Source organism: Typopeltis vanoorti, chromosome 16 (assembly GCF_054136105.1).
Source record: "Typopeltis vanoorti isolate ZY-2024b chromosome 16, IOZ_Tvanoo_1.0, whole genome shotgun sequence".
Classification (NCBI taxonomy): Eukaryota; Metazoa; Arthropoda; class Arachnida; order Uropygi; family Thelyphonidae; genus Typopeltis; species Typopeltis vanoorti.
The window spans coordinates 35,169,076-35,196,051 of record NC_143564.1 but is presented as its reverse complement, the minus strand read 5'-3'; the positions used below and the strand labels follow the sequence as shown (position 1 = coordinate 35,196,051).

At 37.8% G+C, this 26,976-nt stretch overlaps 1 protein-coding gene across 1 annotated transcript in view; it reads right to left on the bottom strand.

Annotated features, from left to right (window-relative positions):
- The window catches only part of RhoGAP102A (Rho GTPase activating protein at 102A), a 382,252-nt gene that overhangs the window by 206,575 nt on the left and 148,701 nt on the right, over nucleotides 1-26,976 (bottom strand). Inside the window, exon 5 of the mRNA XM_090406360.1 lies at nucleotides 761-1,029. Within this exon, the coding sequence (XP_090262486.1) occupies nucleotides 761-1,029 (269 nt within the window). The remainder of the gene's footprint in view (nucleotides 1-760; nucleotides 1,030-26,976) is intronic.

The following is a 26,976-nucleotide window of genomic DNA, read 5'->3' as shown; positions in this document are numbered from 1 at the left end:
CATATTGCTAAAACAAGAATGCCTAATATTTTCTTTATTGAAGGTATTTTATTGAAAATAACAATTGATGATACAAGTGTTTGATATGTCATAATTGTTTACAAAAACTTAAATCTTCACCTTCAAATCTAAACATTTTATTTCTAAGCAATAACACGCTGCCAGAATGACAGATTGATTTTTTTTTTTCTGTTGGGGGGGGGGGGGAGGAATCCTATAAAATGGCATGCTTGATCTTCAGATTTGTTAAGTCTAAAGTTTACCATAACATACCAAGAAACACTGCAGAAATGAAACATCTTCAAGAAGCTATCACAATCTGTACTGGCATGTGCCACTGAAGAATTTGAACATAAAATTAGTGTGATTATTGTAAATGATAGAAAACACATAGAGGTATTCTAGAATAAACTAAATATTCTTCATAATCACTTGTTATTTTAGTTCTTACTATTTATTTCTAGAACCTTCAATAAAAAAAAAATTATAAATTATTAGTATTTCTTTTTGAGACACCCTATATTAGAACAATGAAAATGGCACCATTATTTTTGACATCCCATGAACAGCTGCTTTGTCTAGGTTTCTTTATTTATTCATTTTAATTTATTTGGTTTTTTAATGCTACTGATAACTTATAGTACCTATGTCATAATATACTGGCCAAAGGTAGCAAAATGTTATTAGGTTGGTATTCATAATAAAGTGGCCAGTTTGTAGACACAAAAATGTATAAGAGAGAGAGAAAGAAATTATTTACTGGAGTTCTAATGTCAGATGGGTGACCTTCACTTCTAGTGTCCCCATGCGATGACACGGAGGTTTCACTGATATTGTCGCCATGCAGTCCTCTGGAGCAAGAAAGTTCCTCTTCACTTCGACTTACTGGATTAGACTCTTGGTCTCCAACTTCTTCTAAATTTCTAGACTTTTCTCTTAAAAAGTCTGACCCACGTTGACGAGCTAATCTGTCATTCTGGATGCATTGAGTCAAAGGAATTCCAAACACTAATCCTTGAGAAGGACTATCTAAAAATAAAAAGAAAAGAGTATAGCTAAGAAAATCAATAGACCATCATTTGGGAGAGAAAGACACCAAAATGCTTAGTGATATATAGTGAAATCTCACAAAAACGACTCCTTTTCATTCTGAAGGAACACTTCGGAATGAAAAGGAGTAGTTTGTTATAGTGAATTTCCTTTAGCACATCATTTGTGATGTGATATATTGTGGTAATTTGCTATGGTGAGTGAGTTCACCACCATAGTATTTACTGTAGTAAGAAATAACTATGTACTAAATTCGTTAACTGGTTAACTTTATTAAAATTACAAGAAGTATTTTAAACAGCCTTAATGAAATTTCAACTTCAGACATTCAAATATTGTCACATCCAAGATATTTATTAAGGTAACAATACATCTTGCAAACAGTTTCATAAAACAAAGCTTTTCTTAGCACACCTGTTTTCTTTCAGTTTAAATATATTACATGTGGCATGTGAATATGTGACATTTCTCTCCACCTGCTATTTTATTTATTTATTTTTTATAACTATATCAGATATGCAGGTTTATTTTCCACTGTATTATGCCATTACATCAAGTATACATTCGTGAAATAAGCCTTGCATAGAGAGACATCAGGAACACTCAATTGCAAAATTCATTGCAAGAGTATTTTTCATAAAGAAGAACAAATATGAAGGAAGTCATATGAGATGAATAAATCAAGTGGGAATTAAATGGATAAGAAGCATCACTAAACAGGAACTACAAAAAAGAAAAGGGTTGTGAAGGGCATTTAGAGAGATTAGCAACCTTTAGGAGATTAACAAACTCTTAAGCAGTAAAAAACAGGAAAGAAAGATAACCAATGTAATAAGGAAGGCAAAATCAGTGTACAATCAAAAAGTGAAATCAAAATGTGAAATGATCAGCATTCTTTCATTAAAACTGAAATGTTATGCAGAAAAAAAAAGAAATTTGGAAAAGCATTAAAGATCCAAGAAACGACAAGCCATCGAGTGCCATGGATGATACATAAGTGGTTATAGTCAACAGTCTGCTGAAAGAAGAATAAGCACAAAATCATGTAATGAAATTAAAAATAAAGCAAACACTTCAACCACATCTGTTTACAGATATGTGTTGAAATTTTTAGGAAGAAAATGTTGCTGCCAAACCCATCCTGCTGACACCAGATTAACAAGCAACTTGGGAGGATTGAAGAACAGCTGCCTCAGTATGAGATCGAAAGTGATCAGTTTCTGAGTGGAACAGACAAAATAGGAATAAAGATTTTAAGCCAGAATTGAAAGTCAATCCTTACAGTAGACACATCCAACCTTTCCACATCAACCTTTGATGTGGAAAGGTTGGATGTGTAAATCATCAATAAATACAATGAAATAAAAATAAAAAATTATATATATATACAGGGTGTTCGGGATAAATTTGACAGTTTCGTAAGGAAAAAGAAAATCTTCTTTGTATCTATTAAATTTAATGAATTGACAAAAAAACATTACAGGCAGAGTTAATTACAATACTATCAACAAGATTTACTCAAAATAACCACCATTAGCATCGATCACAGCTTCAATTCTGCTTCGGAACCTCGAACAAGCTGATGCTACAGTCTCCCTGGGAAGGGCCGCAAAAACTGTTTTAATTTTATCTATTAACTGGGCTTTTGTATTACTGGAAGTGCGATTGGTGTCTTTTTCAACTGCGCCCCATACAAAATAATCCATGGGGTTAAGGTCTGGGGAGTTTGGAGGCCAAACATTTGGACTGGTGAAGTCGTAGAAATTTTCAGACAACCATTTTTGACTTTTCCCAGAGGTGTGGCAAGGGGCCGAATCCTGCTGCCATACATACGGCCTACCATTGGCTACCCTTGTTATCCAGGGCTTGACTACAGTTAGCAACTCCACGAACAAAGCCCGAATTCCAATGCCAGGGTTCTTCAACACCTGTTCCTGCAGATTTGCGAGGAATTCTGCTGTACGAACGCAATCAGATCGTCTGCTAGGGATCTTTCTTCTTGCTACATCCTCGTAGTCACCATTGCAAGTCTCTAGTTCATGCCTGATTGTTTTTACTGTATTCAGGGAGCATTGGGCAGCAGTCGTAATATCCTTATTTTGATGGCGGGCACGAATCATCATGATACAAGTTATTCTCTTCCATGATTCAGGTGGGTTCCAGCTATCCATCCTTTCTGACATCTTGTATATGAATGAAGAAGGGTCCAAACTTTTAAATGAAGAGAAGTGTGTGTTAATACATGTAACTTACGGAAAAATATAATTAATTATAAATATGTCAAATTTATCCCGAACACCCTGTACATATATATATATATATTACCAATGTTACCAACAACCAAAAATTAAGTTAATGATGAAAATGGCTTTAATCATGAATGAAATCACAATAACAGAAAGAGTACATCTATAGTGTTAATTGTAACAGAAATGATGTGCAGAAACTTTCACTACAGGAAGTTTCAGCATATCATCATCAAATTCCTGATATATATATACTCTCAAGGGGTGTACAGGATATGATAGTACTACATGAAAAAATTACATCATTACTAACTTCGTATCTACAATTTTCCTCCAAATCAGTCTGTTACTTGTCAAGACTCCAACATTATCAGATCTTATATTTCTATCGTCTAAGGAACTTTTTGCCATATCAATCCACCTATATCTTGGTCTTCCTCTGGGTTGTTTTGCTGCAGGGAACACTTGTTTTGCTAATCTTTCTTCACCCATTCTGTTTAAGTGACCATACCACCTGAGATTAGCTCTGCAAACGCATTCCTGGATGCTGACAATGTCAAGTTCTTTCCAAACATCCTCGTTTTCAATATGATATTGCCATTGATGCTATCTGTTCACACGTATAATGTTTCTCAGGACTCTCCTATCTGCGGTCTCTAGTCCTTGGTCAAGTGTTTTACTTCTGACCCAGCTCTCAGATCCATAAGTTAAGGCTGGTTTGAACACTGTCTTGTATACAACTAATTTAGTGTTTTGGCTAATTTCTCCCTTATTCCATATAAATTTATTCAGTTGACTTGCTATCATACCAGCTTTGTTGATTCTGTTGTCTATTTCCATATTTAACTTACCATCTTCGCTAAAAATGAGAGAGAGGTATGGGAATGCTAGGAGAGGAGAGAATGGAAACAGTAGGAGAGAGAGAGAGAGAGGTATGGGAATGCTAGAAGAGGAGAGAATAGAAGCAGTAGAGGAGAGGGAATGAGAGAGATATATGGGAATGATAGAAGAGGAGAGAACGAGAACAGTAGAAGAGAGGGATTGAGAGAGAGTTATGGGAATAATACAAGAGGAGAGAATAGGATGAATAGGATAAGTGGAAGAGAGGGAATGAGAGAGAGTTATGGGAATGAAAGAAGAGGAGAGAATGGAAACAGTAGGAGAGAGGGAATGGTAAGAGGTGTAATGTATGGTGACTCAATGATCCGTGGTGTGCAAGATAGGATGCGTGAGGAGTGTTTGCCTGGAGGAACAGTAGAAAATGTGGCTATGGCAATTAAGAGGGTGAAAGGATGGATGAAATGATTGTGATGGTGGGCACGAATGACTTGAGAGGCAGTGTAAATCGGGCGGCGAGAGATCTGAGATTCTTGCTTGAAGTGGGGCAAAAGAAAACACAGAGGGAAGACTGTGTGTGTGTTGCCCAGGTATGACAGTGACGAGCTGAGCAGAAGAGCAGCAATACTGAATGGCATAATAGCGAGAATGTGTGAGAAGAGAGGATTGGAATACGTGGATGCTTGGAGGGCATTTGAGGACAGAAGGGAACTGTATGCTAGAGACTGCTTGCATTTGAATGAGGAAGGACGAAGGCATCTGGAAAGGTTGCTGTTTTCTGAACAAGTCAGTGTGTCAATGCAGGGAAACTAGAATTCCCAGGGTGGATGGTAGCAGGGGGTGGCCTCTTGTGGGAATGAGTGCTTTGGGGAAGGGGGATGACATCAGGTAACATTGAGTGCAGGGGGGTCAAGAGGGGACAATGATGGGTATAGAAGCAGTAACATTTTTATGCTGTATACTAATGCCAGCAGCATCCAAAACAAAGGAGAGGAATTGGTGGTGCTGATAGCATCATCCTGACCAAAGATTATTGAGATCTCTGAGACGTGGCTGACGGAGGGTGATATAGTAACAGGAAATAAAGTGGCAGGGTACAGCATTTTTCGGCATGATAGGAAAGGAAAACTTGGTGGTAGAGTACGGTTTATGATAAGTGATGACTTATGTCCTCTAAGAGTGGAGGCTTTGGAAGGCAGTGACACTAATGGTTTTGAAAGCATATGATGTGATGTAGAAGTGGACAAGACAGGATATTTAGTGGGGTGTTGCTACGAACCAGGGAGCACAGAAGGTAGGGAGCAGGAGATGTTTAGGCAGTTGAGCTTGTCAAGTGCAAGAAGAATGATTGTTATGGGAGATTTTAACTACAGCAGTATAAACTAAGAAGAGGGCAATGCATGTATTAATAAGGGGAAGGAATTTCTATAATTCTTGAGGGACAAATGTCTTAGGTAATAGAGGGAACAAGAGGTTCAAGAGTTTTGGATTTGGTCATAGCATCAGAAGAGCTGATAATAAGTGAGATGACATCTCTTTCCCACCAGTTTGAGAGTGTGACCATGTAGTTTTAACTTGAGATGAACAGACATGCACGTGTATCAAAGAAAAGGGAACATATGTGGAATTATAAGGCAGGTGATTATAATAGCCTTAGGTATCAACTAGGGGGTTCCATGGAGGGCAGAACTGGAAGGCCAGGATATGATTAGTTCTTGGGAAATTGTGAAAGAATATTTGTTAGCAGCAATAGTAAGCTGTATTCCACGGGTTAAGAAGAGGACATAATTTGGTGTAAAGTGGATGACAAATGATATCAAACAGGAACTGCAGTTGAAAAAGAGATTATGCAAGATATATAAGGAGAGGGGTGGAGGACAGTTACACGGAGAATATAAGATGTAGGCCAGGAGAGTAACCAGAATGGTGAGGAAGGCAAAACTGAAATATGAGAAGAGATTGGCACTAAGATCCAAAGAAAATTCTAGGGAATTTATTAGCTATGTGGCCAGTAGGCAGAGAAACGATTGTGGAAGAATGACACTGCAGGATAAAAATGGGAATAGAGTGACTGATGCAGAGGAAATAGTGGAGTTGTTCAATGAGCACGTTATTGGAGTATTTCATCCTGGAGGAAGTTTTCATACTAGAGGGATAGGGTGGGTTCAGGGTTTAGAGGTGCAAGAGGAGAGTGTGTTCCAAATACTGAGTACTCTGGATACCAGTAAAGCTGTTGGACTGGATGGTATTTCACCACCACGGGTTTTGAGAGAATGTGCTAAAGAACTGACAGCTCTGTTGACCTGCCTTTTCAATAAAAGTCTGGCTGTGGGAAAGGTACCCAGGGAATGGAAGGAAGGTAAGATAGTGCCACTGCATAAGGGTGGTAGCAGACTGGAAGAGTCTAATTATAGGCCAGTTTGCGTGACATCAGTAGTTGTTAAGGTCTTGGAGAAAATAGTGATAGACTATATACAGCGTTGGACAGATGAGGGTAATGTTATCTGTGAGAATCAACATGGATTTGTTAAGGTGTGCTCTTGCTTTAGTAATATGATTGCCTTTTATAATAAAGTGACAAGAGCAGTTGATGAGGGAGAGGCATATACTGCCATTTTTTTGGATTTTACAAAGCCGTTTGACAGGGTGCCACATGATAAGCTGATATTTAAGTTGCAGCACATGTTTTTAAATCTTGGGATAGTCAAATGGATTCAGGATTACTCACTGATAGGTATCAGAGAGTTGTGTATGGTGGGGCAATATCAAGGAAGCAGAAGGCTACAAAAGGGGTTCCACAGGGATCAGTACTGGGACCTGTATTGTTCAACCTTTATATCAATGATAATGTCAACTGATTGCACGGGGACATTCAGTTCTTTGTGGACCATGTGAAGCTGGGAAGGGTTATCAGTAATAGCGCAGATGTGGAAGCCCTGCAAGAGGATTTGAATAAACTAGAAAGATGGGCAAATGAATGGGGTTATCGGTTCAATGCAGCAAAATGTAGTCTTTAGGTTTGGGATCCATCGATGGGAGGATGCATACTCGATTGGAGGAGCTGTACTAAAGGAAGTAGGAGAAACAAGAGATCTGGGGGTGGTGATTGATAGAAAACTGAAATTCAGGGAGCATATTGCAAAAGTGGTGGGGTAATTCAGAGGATTGCTGCAATACTGAGAAGGACACTGACCTGCAGATATAAAAGAGTTATATAATATATAATCATTCTGTTGTATAAGGCCCTTATCAGACCACACTTAGACTATTGTTCTCAGATTTGGTCCCCAGGATTTGAAGGGGATAAATTGACTGTAGAAAGGGTTCAGAGCAGATAACAAGGATGGTTTCAGGACTGTACAATATGAGTTATGAGGATCGGCTGAGGAAATGTAGACTGCAGAGTTTGGTGGATAGAAGAAGGAGAGGTGATATGATCGAGACTTTTAAACTATTGAGAGACGGTTACAGGGTAGACATTGAAGAGTTCTTTCACTTGGTGGAATGGTGGGAAGGAGCGATGACAAGGGGCCATTCCTGGAAGTTACGAAAGGAGGCTGTGCGCAAGAGGGTGAGGAGTAGTTTCTTTCCGTGGAGGGTGGTTTAACCTTGGAATGCATTGCCTGAGAGAGTGGTTGGAGCGAGAAAAGTCAATGAGTTCAAGGAGTGGTATGATAAGCTTTGTGTTTCCTAAAAACGACCTTCCACGATGAGTCTTTTGACTCCATGGAGTCCTGCATGATAATAATAATAAAAAATCATGCCTAAGTAGCTGAAAGGTTTTACTGGTTCTATAAGTTCTCCATTCGCAATGCAGTTGATATTTTCAATGTTTCTGCCTATTTTCATTGTCTTTGTCTTTTTTAATGCTGACCTTCATACCATATCTATTAACAGTTATTCAATTTAGTCAGGGAATCTTGCAGACTTGTAGTGGATTTATTTAGAAGATGATAGCTCTCAGATTCTCAGCTCTTTGCTTTATGTGGATGATACATCATCCACATAAAGCAAAGAACTGATAACACCTGCAATTTTGATATCAGGTTTAATATCACTTTCCTTCATAATGTGATCCATATACAGGGCAGTTCAAAATTCCACGTACAAACTTTGAGGGGAGGTAGAGGATATCAAAATCAACCATATTCACATAGGAGAGCATGATCAGAAATGCAACTCGAAAGTGATAGGTGGTGCTGTTCGCCAGCACTCCAGGTGAGCAACTGGCGCTTCCTCATTCAAGTTTTCAACGTCGTACAAGGAACATGCAGCATTTTATGAATTCTAAGATAGCAGCCATGCATCTCGTTTACCATATTATGTATTCAACTACTATTGAATTGTTCAGTTAAGCCTAATAAATTTTTTTACACTACTAACTGCCTTGTGTTATTTCTGTATCTTTGTGTCCCCTTTTAGTACCTTCCAGTGGTGTTTCCAGTCATGCTTTCCTATGTGAATATGGTTGATTTTGATGTTCTCTACCTCCCCTCAAAGTCTGTATGTGGAATTTTGAACCACCCTGTAGATAATGAATAAGAGAGGGGATAATGTACATCCTTGCCTGACACCAGATTTAAAACCATCTTCCTGTATGTCCTTCAATTCTAACTGCTGACATACAACTCAAATAAAGACTAAGTATTGCTTGATATAATGCCCCATTAACACCATATAACTGTAGCGTTTGGAATAGCTTCTCTCTTGGCACCTTGTCATGTGCCTTTTCCAGACCTACAAAACTTAACTTAAATACAGATCTTTGTTATATTCCCATGATTTCTCAACTATCTGTCGTAAAGTGAAAATCTGATCCTGACAGCCTCTATTTGGCCTGAATCCAGTTTGTTCTTCACCAAGCTTCTGTTCCACAATCCTTCAAAACCGTTTCTCAAGTATACTTGCATATTTCTTTGGTAAGATATAATGCTCAGTAGGGATATACCTCTGTAATTCTCACATTCAGTTTTATTTCCCTTTTTATATATGGGTACTATGAAAGCTCTGCTCCAATCATCCAGAATTCATCCCTCTGCCCAGGCCTTCTGAACTATGCAGTGCAGCCACTGTAAGACTTTTATACCTCCATACTTAATTAAGCATTTCTGGTCAAATATCATCTACTCCTGCCTGCCTACATTTCAGGCTTTTGATGGCTTTTTCTACTTCAAGTATGGATATATATTCCTGCCGCATCAGTGTTTTTTACCACTGTGCTGTCATCACTGCTTGTTTCATTTAGTACTTTTTAAATAATTACTCCATACTTCTAGGATATTTTTTTTCTCCTGTTTTCATGTCACCTTTATCATCTCTAACTCCTTTTACAGCACTCCTTCCTCCATTCCTAAGCTTCTTCAACAACCTCCAGAATATTTTGCCACTTTCTTGATATTTATTTTCTATATTCTTGCCAAAGTCCTCCCATGACTTTTGTTTAGCTAGTTTTACACACTGTTCAGCTTTCTTACATTTGTCTCTGTATTCTCTGAGAGCACAAGCTGACTAATTTGCCAGGAACTTTTGATATGCTTTCTTCTTTTCCTTCACTGCCTCTTTAACTTCTTGTGGAGTTCTAATTTTTCTATCCTTGCAGACAACTTCACCACAAGCCACTCTAGCTGAATCAATCAGTGTTTCCTTCAAGGTTTGGTTCCTGTTCTCAAACTCTTTCATTTTTTCTTGAATAAACTTTGTGGTCCGCGCAGTTACTTTGCGCCTAGTGGCTTTGCGCTTCGCAACCATATGCCTGGGGAAGGAGTGTCCTAGGTTCGATTCCCGTCAGAGACGTGAGGAGCTGAAGGATCTTCCTCAGCCATAGCCAAGTTAGCCGGTCTTGGGCGCGGGCAGTAGGGTTTTTTCCGCCAGTTTATCTGGTGTTTTTCATCCCGCAAGCAGGCAAACCGGCCCCGTGAACACACAGGGATACAGCCAAGAATACCTTGAGGCATAGGAGTGACCATTCTATCCTCGTATTTTTTCGGTTAAGAAATCAAAGCATGCTTGGAAGGTTATGGGCCTTAAAGGCCTGTCAAAGCCATTGGGATAAACTTTGTGTATTTTAGTCTACAGTTCACATCTGAGAGCTGCTCCACTTTTATTCGCTTTAAAACTTTCTTACATGTTATTCTTTTTAAAATGAAATTCAATTTTATCCTGCTCAAGACTAAATAGTGATCACTTCCAATTTCAAATCCTCTGTACACTCTGGTGTCCTGCGCCAGGGAGAAAACATCACTATCAACAATAACATAGTCAATGAGACTTTTCTTATTCCTTGCCTCCTCTCCATGTGAATTTGTGCACATTTTTATGTTGGAACATGGTGTTAGTAATAACCAATCCATGTCCTGAGTAGAAATCCAACAGATAACCATTATTATTAGCTTTGCTCTTTTCTCCAAATTTTTCCAAAATATTTTTGTATGTCTGACAATCATTTCCTACTCTGCTATTTAGATCCCCAACAAGGACCAACTTTTCCTTTTTCATTGTGTCAGTAGCTTTTTCTGAAGCCTCAAAAGGGAGAAAGCATCACTATCAACAATAACATAACCAATTAGACTTTTCTTATTCCGTGCCTCTTCTCTCCATGTGAATTTGTGCACATTATTATTATTATTATTATTATTCAGGCCTCCATGGAGTCAAAAGACTCATCGTGGGAGGTCCTTCCTAAGAAACACAAAGTCTATCAAGACTCTCGAGGGGAGGCCCCCCCTAAGAAACACAAAGTCTATCATACCACTCCTTCAACTCATTGACCATTTTCACTCTCACCACTACATTAGGCAATGCATTCCATGGTTCAACCACCCTCCATGCAAAGAAACCACTCCTCACCCTCTTGCTAACAGTTTCCTTTCGTAACTTCCAGGAATGGCCTCTTGTCATCACTCACCTGTCAAATTATTTCTTATATCATTTGGGTTTATATTTTCATGCATCTTCTCTTCACCTGTCTCCTTATATCTCTTCCATAACCTCTTTTTCACATGCAATTCCTGTTTAATATTGTTTGTCATCCACTTTACTCCAAACTGTGTCCTCTTGTTGACTTGTGGTATACAACTTACCATTGCTGCTAACAAATATTCTTTCATAATTTCCGATGTACTAGTGATATCCCGGTCTTCCAATTGCCCCTCCATGAGACTCCCCCACGTTGACATCTTAGACCTGCCTTATAATTCCACATACGTTCCCTTTTCTTTGATACTCCTGCATATCTATTCATTTTCCAAGTCAAAACCATATGGTCACTCTCTCCAACTGGTGGGAGAGATGTCATCTCAGTTATTATCAACTCTTCTGATGTTATAACCAAATCGAAAACTCTTGAACCTCTTGTTCCCTCTATTACATGTTGCCTAAGACATTTGTCCCTCAAGAATTCTAGAAATTCCATTCCCTTATTGCTACATGCATCTTCCTCTCCCCAGTTTATACTACTGTATTTAAAATCTCCCATAACAATCATTCTTCTTGCACTTGCCAAACTCAACTGTCTAAATATTTCTTGGTCCCCACCTTCTGTGTGCTCCTGGGTCTGTAGCAACACCCCACTATATATCCCATTTTGTCCACTGCTATCTCACACCATATACTTTCAAAATCATTAGTGCCACTGCTATCTCACACCATATACTTTCAAAATCATTAGTGCCACTGCCTTCCAAAGTCTCCACTCTTAGAGGACATAGGTCGTCACTTATTATAGGCAGTACTCCACCACCATGCTTTCCCTTCCTATCCTGCCAAAAAATGCTGTACCCAGCGACTTCTATTCCTGTTATTATATCCTGTTCTGTCAACCACGTCTCAGTGATCCCAATAATTTTTGGCCAGGCTGATGCTATCTGCGCCACCAATTACTCTCCCTTATTCCTGATACTCCTGGCATTAGCATAAAGCATATAAATGCCATTGTTTCTATAACCAGCATTATCCCCTCTAGACTCCACTGGGCTCAGTGTTACCTGATGTTGTCTTCCTTCTCAAAAGTACCCATTTCCACAAGAGGCCACCCCTGCTACCATCCTCCCTGGGACACACTGACTTGTTCAGAACAGCAATCTCTCCAGATGCCTACGTCCTTCCTCATTCAAATGTAAGCTGTCTCTCACATACAATTCCTCTTTGTCCTCAAATGCACTCCAAGCATCCACATATTCCAGTCCTCTCTTGTCATGTTCATCATCATCATCAAATTCCTGCCATGTACCCCCAAGGGGTGTACAGGATATGACACAACTACATGAAAAAATTACATCATTACTAACTTCCTATCTACAATTTTCCTCCAAATCATTCTGTTACTTATCAAGACTCCAACATTATCAGATCTTATATTTCTATCGTCTAAGGCACTTTGTACCGTATCAATCCACCTATATCTTGGTCTTCCTCTGGGTCGTTTTCCTGCCAACCTGGCAGAGAACACTTGTTTTGCTAATCTTTCCTCTCCCATTCTAATTAAGTGACCATACCATCTGAGATTAGCTCTTCTAACGCATTCCTCGATGCTGACAATGTCAAGTTCTTTCCTAATATCCTCATTTTTAATATGATATTGCCATTGATGCCATCTGTTCACGCCTCTAATCTTTCTCAGGACTCTCATATCTGGGGTCTCTAGTCTTTGGTCAAGTGTTTTACTTCTGACCCAGCTCTCAGATCCATAAGTTAAAACTGGTTTGAACACTGTCTTGTATACAGCTAATTTAGTGTTCCAACTAATTTCTCTCTTATTCCATATTAATTTATTCAATTGACTTCCCACCATACCAGCTTTGCTGATTCTACTGTCTATTTCTATATTTAATTTACCATCTTCAGTAAAAATCATGCCTAAGTAGCTGAAATGTTTTACTTATTCCACAGGTTCTCCATTCACAACACAGTTGACATTTTCAATGATTCTGCCTATTTTCATTGTCTTTGTCTTTTTATTGCTGACCTTCATACCATATCTATTACAACAGCTTTTCAATTTAGTCAGAGAATCTTGCAGACTTGTAGCAGATTTATTTAGAAGTATAACATCATCCGCATAAAGCAAAGAGCTGACATTAACATCTCCAATTTTGATATCAGGTTTAATACCACTTTCCTTCATAATGTGATCCATATAGATAATGAATAACAGAGGGGATAATGTACATCCTTGTCTCACACCAGATTTAACATTAAACCATCTTCCTATACTTCCTTCAATTCTAACTGCTGACTTACAACTCAAATAAACACAAAGTATTGCTTGATATAATGTCCCACTGACACCATATAACTGCAGCGTATTGAATAGCTTCTCTCTTGGCACCTTGTCATATGCCTTTTCCAAATCGACAAAACTTAAATACAGATCTTTGTTATATTCCCATGATTTCTCATTTCAAGCCTTTCATGGCTTTTTCTACTTCAAATATGGATATGTATTCCTGACTGCATGCCTGGTCAGTGTTTTTTATCACTGTGCTGTCATCACTGCTTGTTTCATTTAGCAGTTTTTCAAAGTAATTACTCCATACTTCAAGGATATCTTTTTCTCCTGTTTTCATGTCACCTTTATCATCTCTAATTCCTTTTACAGCACTCTTTACTCCATTTCTAAGCTTCTTCAACAACCTCCAGAATATTTTGCCACCTTCTTGATATTTATTTTCTATATTCTTGCCAAAGTCCTCCCATGACTTTTGTTTAACTAGTTTTACACACTGTTTAGCTCTCTTACATTTGTCTCTGTATTCTGTAAGAGTAAAAGCTGCCTTATTTGCCAGGAACTTTTGATATGCTTTCTTCTTTTCCTTCACTGCCTCTTTAACTTCCTGTGTCCACCAGGGAGTTCTGATTTTTTTATCTTTGCACACAACCTCACCACATGCCTCTCTGGCAGAATCAATCAATGTTTCCTTCAGAGTTTGCCACTGAATCTCCAAGGTTTGATTCCTGTTCTCAAACTCTTTCATTTTCTTTTCAATAATATTTCTGTATTTTAATCTACAGTTTACATCTCAGAGCTGCTCAACTTTTATTCGCTTTAAAACTTTCTTACATGTTATTCTTTTCAATATGAAATTCAATTTTATCCTGCTCAAGACTAAATAGTGATCACTTCCAATTTCAAATCCTCTGTACACTCTGGTGTCCTGCACCAGGGAGAAAACATCACTATCAACAATAACATAGTCAATGAGACTTTTCTTATTCCTAGCCTCTTCTCTCCATGTGAATTTGTGCACATTTTTATGTTGGAACATGGTGTTAGTAATAACCAGTCCATGTCCTGAGCAGAAATCCAACAGATATTTGCCATTATTATTAGCTTTGCTCTTTTCTCCAAATTTTCCCAAAACATTTTTGTATGTCTCACAATCATTTTCTACTCTGCTATTTAGATCCCCAACAAAGACAAACTTTTCCTTTTTCATTGTGCCAGTTGCTTTTTCTAAAGCATCAAAAAATTCCTCCACTTCTACCTTAGTAGAACTATCTGTGGGACCATAGGCACAAATAAGTCTCATTGTCCAGTTCCCCATTCTCATATTTGCCCACATTACTCTACTTGAGACTGAATGCCATTCAAGAAGATTAGCCTCGTATTTTGTGTTGAATATTATGGCCACTCCTTCTTTTCCTTGATTGTCATTGCCTGAATATAACATTTTGTATTTATTGCTCAGAAAGATCTCACCAGTTTTGGTCTTTATTGTTTCAGTCACCCCTATTATGTCGATCTGGTACTTATCTAATTCCTCAGCTAGCTCCATTTCTTTGCCATTCAGGCTTCTTACGTTGATAGTACCGATCTTTAACTCTGGTGATGTTGGGTTGGGGTTTGTTTTCAGATTTGTTCCAGTAGGTGACTTTTCTCTGTTCGCCCTGGTTCCCTGGCGAAAACAACGGGGACCTTGTTTAACCGGGCGACGCCCCAGCCGGCATGAAATTTTGTCATGCTGTACCATCATTTTTTTATTTTGGTTTACCAATAAGAATACAATTTGGTTGGCTAAATTCCAAATTGCCAGCCCATCCTCGTTCGTTCAGTATCAAAGTAGATACCCAACATGGTGCACCACGAGAAGGTGAGGATTGGACATTAGGTCAGAAGCCCTGGTCGGTTCTCCGCATTCCTTTAAAGGCTATGTAGAGGTCTCCTCTCAGTTATACAGCTTTGACCCTTAAGCACCCCTCTTGTCATGTTATGTTGGAAAATTGTGTTAGTAATAACCAGTCCATCTCCTGAGCAGAAATCCAATAGGTATTTGCCATTATTATTAACTTTGCTCTTTTCTCCAAATTTTTGGAAAATATTTTTGTATTAGATATGTGAAGAGCCAAAGGCTTCAATTCGGCGACATATAACTTGTTTAAGTTAAGGGATATTACATCCCATATAGTTTCTTAGCCGAATAAGAAACTCAAAGAGTTTCATGCCGAATATAGTAAAAACTATATATAAAGTTCGGCGATTCCAAGCGTAAGCAAATACCTGGATACTGCAGCACTGATCCCAAAGGGTAGTGCAAGCTGGGGCAACTCGTAGTAGAGGTGGAGCGAGCTCCGATCACTATTCTTGATATTTGCCCATAATGTGAACTTAGCTCCTAGGAACTGTATTTTTGTTCACATTATGAGAGAAAGTCACTACCCAGACCGGTTTCGACCGTTATTGAGGTCTCATCAGTGAGTAGCCAGACCTAGTTAATATCAAGTTTGTAGCGAACAGAACTTGTACCCCTACTACGAGTATTGCCGTGAGGTGCTCTAATAAATTGTTAGATATGTGAAGAGCCAAAGGCTTCAATTCGGCGACATATAACTTGTTTAACAAAAATAACTATTTTTGTATGTCTGACAAGCATTTTCTACTCTGCTATTTAGATCCACAACAAGGATCATCTTTTCCTTTTTCATTGTGTGAGTTGCTTTCTCTAAAGTCTCAAAAAATCCCTCCACTTCTACCTTAGTAGAACCTTCTGTGGGACCATAGGCACAAATAAGTCTCATTGTCCAGTTCCCTATTCTCATATTTGCCAACATCACTCTACTTGAGACTGGCTGCCATTCAAGAAGATTAGCCTCATATTTAGTGTTGAATACTATGGCTATCCTTCTTTTTCTTGATTGTCATTGCCTGAATATAACATTTTATATTTATTGCTCAGAAAGATCTCACCAGTTTTTGTCTTTTTTGTTTGAGTCACCCCTCAAACATCCAGACATCCTATTATGTCGATCTTCTACTTATCCAGTTAATCAGCTAGCTCCATTTCTTTTTCATTCAGGCTTCTTATGTCTATAATAATACCGATCTTGAACTCTGGTGACGTTGAGTTGCGGTAAGTTTTAGGATTTGTTCCAATAGCTGACTTTTCGATGTTTTGCCCTTGTTCCCTGGTGAATTTGCTGCAAATTTTCTCATGAATGCATATTTTCACATGAGAAAACATATATCTTTTCTTCAGGAAGCATTTCTTCATGAAAACGTCCATGTTTCATATGAAGAATACAAATAACAAACGTTTCACTCCACCCCTTCTCCATACACTCTGGACACGAGCTCTTCAGACTTCCACCTATTCCTTAAGTTGAAAATACCTCACTTCACTATCAACAGACAACATATCTGTTGAAGTGATGAGACTTCAACAGAATGTTGTCTTACTCAAGCATCAGAAAGCAGTGATAAGGCAGAATGGAGAATATGCTGAAGACTGTATATGTAAATAAATGTTTGGTGTAACAATGTAGAAGTATGCAGAACTTTTGAAATTAACTTAAAGTAGTGGTTCCCAAACTGTGTGCAACGATGGCCTGGGAAACTATGAAATATTCCATTATTTTCACTGAAATGACACTTAGCCCACGTGGCTTTAGAATCGGACCATCAATGTGTTGATGCAACAATAGGAAGGACATCTGACAGACACTATACAAACCACTAACTGTTTCACTTTTAGTAACACATATAATATTAGATGTCGCTTGATCTTAATTATTAATCTTAATTCCATTTGCGACATGATATTTGTGTGAAGCCGGGTTTTTGCCAGTCACTGTGATAAAAAGCAAGCATCATGCAAAAATGAACATTGAACAGGAAATGGGGGTGGCTGTGTCCAGTTTGATTCCAAGATTTGAGAAGATGTGCAATGAACAACAGACTCACCTGTCCAACTAATTATGATTTATTTACTGAATGATTTGATTGTTCAAAATATGTACTCATTTAATACTTTTTACATGAATTGTTTGTGAATTTGAAATATGTTTCATTTATTTTTTTAACTTAACCAACATAACTACTTAACCAACATTAGGTAAGCCTATGTTCTTACTTTGGCGCCATGGAAAAATCCTGATACACTAAGGGTGTCGTGAACTGAAAAAAGTTTGGGAACTGCTGCCTTAAAGTAAATAATTAAAAGAATAATTAATTACATTAGAAATAGTAAAACAGAATAATGCAGAGTCCAGACTGAAGAGAATAGCTATAAAATAGTCTTCTAACATCACTACTCCAATAGATCTAGATCCAAACTCCACATTTACAGAGTTGAATAAGTGGAAAGCACTACTTAGTGAAGGGTCATCAAGGGTTACTGCTAAAAAGTATTAAATAAGCACATATTTTGAACAATCAAATCAAGCCAATATGGTTTGTACTGCAATTTTATAGTAAAATAACGATTTATATTTGTGTTTAGTCTAGTTCTCTTTATTTTTCATAGCCTAGCCTAACTGAGTGACTGTCAAGATTTGTGTGTTCAAAGAGACTTTTATTTTCACTATTTTTGAAGCTTATGGTGGTACAAACCAGATCAGCTCATTGCACAACATGAAAATCAAATGCACCAAATGATAATGGCGTAGACTTTTTGAGGATGATACATTATCATGAATGCAACATGTATACATGGTAGAATCTCAAGAGTGTGTTTGTGGAAAGACTGAACAGGAGACAAGAGATAGTATGGAAATGTCAAAAGTACAACATTCTGTTGGACTACAAGTTATTTGTAAATGGAAAACTGGTGGGCAGAACGAAAGCATGTGGAATTGTGGAATCAAATAAATCACAGAACTGAAGCAATTGCAGGAGTAAGTGACTATATAAATCAGGAAATAGAAGTGAGTGGGCCTATGGAAGCAAAAGAAAGTATAGCTGAAGAAACAAAAAGAGTAACACTAGAAGCAAAGGAAAGTCAGGATGAGAAAATGAAAGACTGACAAATAGTATAATTACTAGTTGAATGAGAAGCAAAATAAAAAATGTGTAAGTAAGATGAGACATTTAGTGGATAAGAATGAGCGAGTACAAAAGGTTAGGATGAATGAAAGCAGAGAAAAAGAGGTGATGAATGATTAGAAAATAGCGATGTATGAAAATTCTATTATCAGAGGTGTGGTAAATGAGATATTCCATAAGACGTGTTTTCCAGGAGGGAGAATTATCAGGATTAGTGATGCATTAAATAAGAGAAGCAGATGAGTGGGTCGTAGTTGTTGGAACAAATTACTTGCTTGGACATAAAGAGCAAGTAAGAATGGATATCAGGAAATTGCTTAGGAGAGTGAAGGATAACAGCTTGGTTGGAAGGGGAAGGGAGTCAGTGTGTTGCCTAGATATGATGATAAAATAAATAAATTTCATGTGATGATACTGCATTCCCCCTTTTTACGGGAGTTCACAATACCATCTAGTCCCCCCCCCCAAATTTTATCTGGGCTCCGGAACCAGCATAGGCTGACGAATCAGACCTATGGCTGGGTCAGTATTCCTGACTGTAATCCGTGTGTCCTCAGACCGGTTTGCCTGCTTGCGGGATGAAAAACACCAGATAAACTGGTGGAAAAAACCCAGCTGTCCATGCCCAAGACCGGCTAACTTGGCTATGGCTGAGGAAGATCCTTAAGCTCCTCACGTCGTTGACGTGAATCGAACCTAGGATACTCCTTCACCAGGCATATGGTTATGAAGTGCAAAGCCACTAGTCTAACCACGCGGATGATATGATGATGAATTGAGATGAAGAGGAAGGATCGTGAATTGTTTGCTGTCAGAGCTGTGTGGGGAGAATGAAGTGGAGTTTGTGAATGTGTGGGATGCATTTGAAGGATGTATAAAGGCGACAGGATTTGTGGATGTATAAAAGTGATGAGTTGCATTTGAATGGATTTGGTGTAAGCCAGAGAGACTATTGCTGCAAGCAGGAACAAGCATGAGAGCAGATGGCATAAGAGGTGAAGCAAAAGATCAGGAGAGAAACAAATTGTTCACTGAGTGATAATGACAGAACATGAATGCAAGATGGACAGGGAATTGGGGAAGGAGTAGAGGTAGACAAGAAACAGTATAAGGAGAGTGGATGCTGGAAGTAGTAGTGAATGCATGTGGGGATGTCAATATCGGAATGGGATGGCCTAGGATGTATGGGATACAGTTGAGTCTGAAGAGATAGATAGGTTAAGTTCTGATAAAGGCAACTGGTTTCATTGACTGAGTTTACTGGCCCCAAAATTGTTGGAATAAGTGAAACAGGGTTGAATAATGATAATATCCTAACAGGACTAGAAATGGGAAGATATGATGTTTTCCATGAGGATAGAAATGACAAGAAGGCAAGGGGAAGTAGTGTTGATGATAGCAGGTGAATTATGTGTCCACAAAGTGAAGATGCAAGATGTAAATAGTGGCAATGGTTTTAAGGTATAGTGTGAGGTAGAGGTTGACACAAAGACATATTTAGCTGGATGCTGCTATAGGCCAGCACATGTGAAGGGCGGTGATGAAGAAATGTATAAGCAAATTGAGTTAGTGAACAAGAGAAGGGTGATTTTAATTATGGTGGTACAGATTGGAATGAAGAAAGTATTTGGGAATAAGGAAAATGAATTTCTTGAGTTCTTGAGAGACAACTATCTTAGGCCGTATATAAAGGAGAACACATGAGAATCCAGAGTTTTAGATTGGATCATTTCATGAGAGGATATGATTGTCAGTGGGATTTTGCACTTCCCTCTATTTGGTGACAGTGATCATGAAGTAATCACCTGGGTCGGGACTAGACATATGAAGACTTCTGTGAGGAAAGGATATATTTGGAATTATAAGGCTGATGTTTACAAAAATCTTAGGAAACAGCTTGGAGTTATAGCATGGAATGAGGCATTAAGCAGGAGGGGGATAAATGCTGTGTGGGAACTTAACAAAAGATATTTAACAACATCGATGTGCAAATGTATTCTGAAGGTCAAAAGAATGAAAAAAAGGATTAAGCATGAAATTTAGAAGAAGAGGATGCTGTGTAGGCAGTACAAGATGAGTAATAGTAGCAATCAATGACATGAGGAGTATAAAGAACAGGACAGGAAGGTTACTCTGTTGGAAAGAACAGCAAAACTATAGTATGAGCAGAAATTAGCAAATAAGGCCAAGAAAAACCCTGGAGAGTTTTTCAGATAAGTAGCAAGTACAATGAAGAATTATTATTATAAGATAAGAAGATGTTAATGAATGAAAATGGTAGAATGGTAACTGCTCCAGAAGACATTGTTCAGGTATTCAATGAACAATTATCAGGATGAAATCATGAAAAAGTCAAGTGTAGCAGACAAAGGAAAGGATGGTTTAATTGTGAGTGAGCAGGAGGTATATGAAGAAATAAATAAGTTTGATGTCAATAAGTGATAGGATTTGATGACATATCCAGTGGCGTATTTAGATATAGGCCCCGGGCCTAGAGTGGCAAATTTTGAGGGGTGGAAATTTCCAGGCTCTTATTTTTGTAATTATAACATGCTCCTTATATGTCGCATCTACTCACAAGTAGAGAAATATTTTTCTTTTCCTCATTTTTTTTTAGTTTAGTCTCCAAGCATATTGGCATGTAATCAGATTCTGCATAACTATACAGACCGAGACACGTGCACGGAAAGCTACTGTATTGTTGTCAGTAACTTGACACAAAGGCAATAGGGATTAGTGAATTTGATTCCTTTCTTGCTGAGCACATTGTCAAAAGCAGGAGAAAAGGAAAAAGGTTTTGTTTCCTATCTTTCCTTTGCCACGTATGAGGAATTTATTAAAATAATGGGCGAGAAAGTAATCAAATTTATTGTGGAAGAACTTAAAATAGCTAACTACTATTCCATAAGTGTTGACTCAACACCAGACTTATCTCATGTTGATCAGCTCTCCTTCATTGTACGTTATGTGAAAGAACATGGAACTCGTGTGAAGTGTTTCTTGCGTTTCATTCCTAATGTAAGTCACAAATCTGAAGAATTACAAGAGGCAGTTTTGACAGGGCAGACATATGATAATGCTAGTAACATATCAGGCAAGTACACAGGACTGCAAGCAAGAATTCTCGAAATAAATCCATTGGCAGAATTCACACCGTACGCTGGACATTCTATGTCTTTAATTGGTACTTGCGCTGCAGAATCCTGTCGGTACTCTTCTGCATTTTTCGATGTCCTTCAGAAACTGTACGTATTTTTCACATCTTTAACACATCGGTGGAGTGTTCTAAGAAAGCACGTGGAAACTTCTGCAAAAGTAATCAAACATCCTTCGCCTACTCGTTGGTCAGCTCGTGATGATACCTGTAGGAGTCTTCATGAGGGATGGAAGGAAATAATTTCCACTTTGCCTGAAATTGAAAATGACACCACCCAGAAGAAAGTTAAGCGATGTGAAGAAAGTGGGATTTTACAGCAATGACTGTATGTTAGGATCATGACCTGCCCATAGGCAGGTCATAAGGGGCGGCACTTTCTGCAGGCCTAGGAGCGGGAAATACCTAAATACACCACTGGACATATCATCACATGTCTTAGGAAATGTTCCAGGGAATTGGCAGCAGTACATTGGCATGCCTGTTTAATGAGTCATACAGCAGCACAGGTTTCAAGAGAGTGGAAAGAAGGTAAAATTGTTCACTGCATAAAGGTGGTGATAAGGATGTGGCTATAAATTATAAGCAAATCTGTATATCTAGAGTTATTATTATTATTATGACACCTCCAGGGAGTCCAAGGACTCATCATGGCAGGGCACGCTACCCTACTTCGATAAATACATCTCATCCTCTCCACTACTACTCAATTCTCCAACTATGACACTACTATCATCAATGCCATCTATCGCCCATCATCACCAACAGTATTTTTTGTCTGTAAATTGCATGTTCTGAAGGCCAATTTGTCTGTACGTGGGATGAAAAACCCGAGTTTCCGAGAGAAAAAAACTCTGCTACCACCATATGAGATCAGCTAACTCACTATCAACTGAAAAAGCCCATATAAGGATTCCCCTCATCATGACGAGAATCGAACCCAAGTATCTTCCAATTGAAGGGGGCAATGTTCCGCTATGCTTCCAATTACACTATGGCAGCTGTCAGTAGTTATAGTATTGGAGTTATAGAGTTGTAGTTATAGATTGGAGAGATTGGTGAGAACTAGGATACAGGAATGGATCAATAACAACAGTATTCTCTGTACTGTTGTTATTGATCGTTGTTATTGAACAAACCCATCAGCATGGGTTTGTTAAAGGGAGATATGTTTTACTAACTTGTTTATGTACTATAACAAGGTGACAAATGTGTTGGACAAGGGAGATGCATCTATTATAAAAAAACAGAAACACTTACAGATCATATATGGCACATTTGCAGTCTAGGGAAATGTAAACAAATGTAAAGAAGCAGTATTAAATCATGACTGCATAACATTAACTGGCTAATTAAATTAATTAGCATAAAATAAAAATTTTATAATGATTCATTCATTAGTGTATAGGCTAGGCTACCACAAAGCAATCATATCAATTGCACTAGGCTACCATAAAGCAATCATATTGTTGCTTTGTTATCAATGCATGAATCATTATACCTGTGAATAAATATGAATTTCTTTTTCAAATTATCTTTTCATTTTTTATGTCTAGTGTAAGTAATACGTAAAACATCTCATCGTCGTCCGGTAGCATCCTCTAGCAAGAGGGTTGCAGCAGATGAGCAGCTCTTCTCCATTTCTCTCTGTCTGTTGCTTCCATCATTCTTAAACCAGTCCATTCCACGATGTCATTAAACCACCCTCTAGTTGGTCTTCCACGTCTTCTCTTCCCCTCAACTTTCCCTTTTAATATAGTTCTTGTCAGGTGTCCCGAAGAACCTCTCAGAAGATGTCCTGCAAATCTAGTCTTTCTTTGCATAATATTCTTTAACAGTGTTCTTTCCATCCCAACTTGTCTTAAAACTTCTTGATTTGATATTCTTTCTGTATAGCTAATCTTTTCCATCTTTCTATAACACCACATTTCTAATGCATTAATTCTTTCCATATCTCTCTTTCTTAGTGTCCATGACTCACTTCCATTACTTGCAATATTCCAAACTGTTGCTTTAACTATTCCAATTCTAATGCCTATTTTAGTGTTCTTGTTTATTAAAATTCTCTTCATTTCCATAAATGCCGATTTAGCTTTGCCTATTCTATTTCTAATGTTCCAACTCTATAGTTCCTTTCTCTGAGATCCAGCTACCTAAATATTGAAATCTTTCCACTTCTTCTAAAATCTTTCCTCCACATCTTATTTTTACATTATCTCCTATTTTTCTGCCCATTTTCATTATCTTGGTGTTTTTTGTGTTAATTCTTAGTCCATACTCTTTACAAGAGTTTTCAATTCTTTGAATAATTTGTTGTAACCCATTTTCACTTTCTGCCATCACTACTACATCATCCGCATATCTTAAGTTATTAATGATTCTTCTGTTTATTTTTATTCCTTCTTCTACATCCTCAAGTGCCTATCTAAACATTTGTTCACTATAAAAGTTAAACATTAATGGTGATAACTTGCATCCTTGTCTGACTCCTCTCCACCAGGAATTCTACTGTTTCCTCTCCATTTACACACAGTGACGCTATTTGTGACCAACATAATCTCTTTAAAATTTCCAAATCATAAGAGTCAATATCAGTATTTTCTAGAATGTCAAAAAGCCTTTCATGTTTCACTATATCAAATGCCTTTTCAAAATCTAGAAATCCCAAAAAACATCTACAGTGTTTTATATCATATAAGACAATATTGATGTAGGTACTGACAGACATGATCCATTTTGTAAACAGATGACGTAAATTTACATATCGATAAATACAGTACAGTACTGTGAATGTACTTTCTCTTCCTTATGATTTTCTTTTCTCTAGCTTACTTTATTGTAAGAATATACCATATAAAATATGTGTTAATCGACTGTTTCTGTTATAGGTAAGGCTTTTGGTCAATAGTAGGCTATTAGTAGTTAAGTGTTTGGGGGAGTCAAAAGTTATATGCGCATTTTCAAACAACACGAGGAGTCGGCACCCCTAGTCTCTCAGTGTTCAAGGGTCAACTGTATATATGTATATATGTGTGTGTGTGTGTGTAGAAAGTATTTTACCTTGGGTATAATAAATGTTAAAGATGCCAAGCTATTTTAAACTTGATTTTACTCCATTTCCCAAGTAAGCAAACAGACAAATAAGTCAAGTTTGTGCCTGCACGTACTGCAAGTCTAGCTGACCCTCAAAATAGTGCAAGTCAAGGCAACTCATGGTAAAGGTAGAATAAGCTCTGATCACTATTCTTAATATTTACCCTTAATGCACAACCCATCTCCTTGAGGAGATGCATGATGCTATGTATTAAAGGCAAGGGACCACTACCCAGACCGGTTTCAACCTTTATTGAGGTCTCATCAGTGGGAGACAGGCTAGAAATACCAAGATTTTAGTAATACAGAGCTTATAAGTATTTTACCAGAACAAGTTACCATAAGGTGTTTTATCCTTATTAAATAAAAATCTCAGGATGAGATATAAATGTAGAAAGTATTTTACCTTGGGTATAATAAATGTTAAAGATGCCAAGCTATTTTAAACTTGGTTTTACTCCATTTCCCAAGTAAGTAAACAGACAAATAAATCAAGTTTGCGCCTGCACGTATTGCAAGTCTAGCTGTCGTGCAGGTGCAAACTTGACTTATTTGTCTGTTTCCTTACTTGGGAAATGGAGTAAAACCAAGTTTAAAATAGCTTGGCATCTTTAACATATATATATATATATATATATATATATATATATAAAAACAGTACAGCACTGTAAATGTATTTTCACTTCCTTATGATTTTCTTTAATAACATTTTCTTTTCTCTTGCTTACTTTGTTGTAAGAATATAGTATATAATACATACATACATATGCACCATAAAAAATATGTGTTAATCGACAGTTTATGTTATCGGTAAGGCTTCTGGTCAATAGTAGGCTATTATTATTATTATTATTCCTAATACCTCCAAGGAGTCCGAAGACTCATCGCGGGAGGACACCTACAACTGTCTCTACACCTAACCTCTACTACGAATCATCTCCATCAACGCCATCTACCGCCCACCTCCAACACCACCACAACTAGTAATTTTTGTCTGTAAATTGCGTGTGTTCTGAAGGGCCGATTTGTATGTATGCGGGATGAAAAACCCGAGTTTCCGGGAGAAAAAACCCTGCTACCTCCGTATGAAATCGGCTAACTCACCTTCGATTGAAATCGACCAGATAAAGATCTCCCGCGATGAGTCTTCAGACTCCTTGGAGGTATTAGGAATAATAATAATAATAATAGCCTACTATTGACCAGAAGCCTTACCGATAACATAAACTGTCGATTAACACATATTTTTTATGGTGCATATGTATGTATGTATTATATACTATATTCTTACAACAAAGTAAGCAAGAGAAAAGAAAATGTTATTAAAGAAAATCGTTTTTTGGGGATCAAAAGTTATACATGGATTTCCGAAGAATGTAGGGGATTGGAGCCCCCTAACCCTTGCATTGTTCAAGGGTCAACTGATATTTCCTCTATATCAATCCTATAAAACCCTTTTAGTTACTTAATGTTTCTATTGTATCCCCTCTACTGTATCAACCAATTTTTGCTACTCACAAACTCTCAATGTATCATCAGAGGGAGCATTCCACAGACCACTCACCATCTTGGTCATTCGTGGTCATTGGTGGCGCTAGCGTCGCCGTAGCACGTGGCGGTGAATTTGAGCTGTGCAGAAGAAAGTGATTTTTAATCGGTGAATAGTCCGTTTTTTTTCCCGTTTTTATACGTTTTTGAGTGCTGAATTGTTTCTCTGAATACGAGTGTACTTCAGTGGTTGTTTTTCGGAAGTTAGTTGCTGTCGCGATATAATATATGTTGGTACCGTCAGAATCGAACGCGTAATGGTGGAAGACAAAACGAAGCTAAGTTACTTTGTATTTAGTTATATTTCATTTTATTTAATTATATTAGTACTTAAATGTTCTGATGTTTGTACTTTTTTCCCCTCTTATTTATTAATTGAATAATTATTAAGGATTACGCTACTCGGCAGTAAGGAATGATGGTGGATTCAGCAGCAGTCGCAAGTGACGTAACGCCAAGTCCTCCGCCATTTAAGAACTCGATTATTAGCAATATCATAAGGGACTTTGTGGCATGCAGTACTTGCGGCATGTATGCTTCTAAGGAATTACATATGTGGTTTGTTAAAGAGAGTGGAGAGCGTATGTGCGCAAAATGCAGGCAGTTGGAGGAAATAACTACATTAGATATATCGATATCCGACTTTGTTGCTCCAGGAACGGAGAATGAATGTAGGAAGACGAGTAGTATGATAGGAGAGAATGAGAAAATAATGGTTGATAGTGTGGAAGGTGTGAGTGACTGTGGAAGTTTAGGAGATGGTTTTGTTTGGGAGAGTGAATTTAGATTAAGAG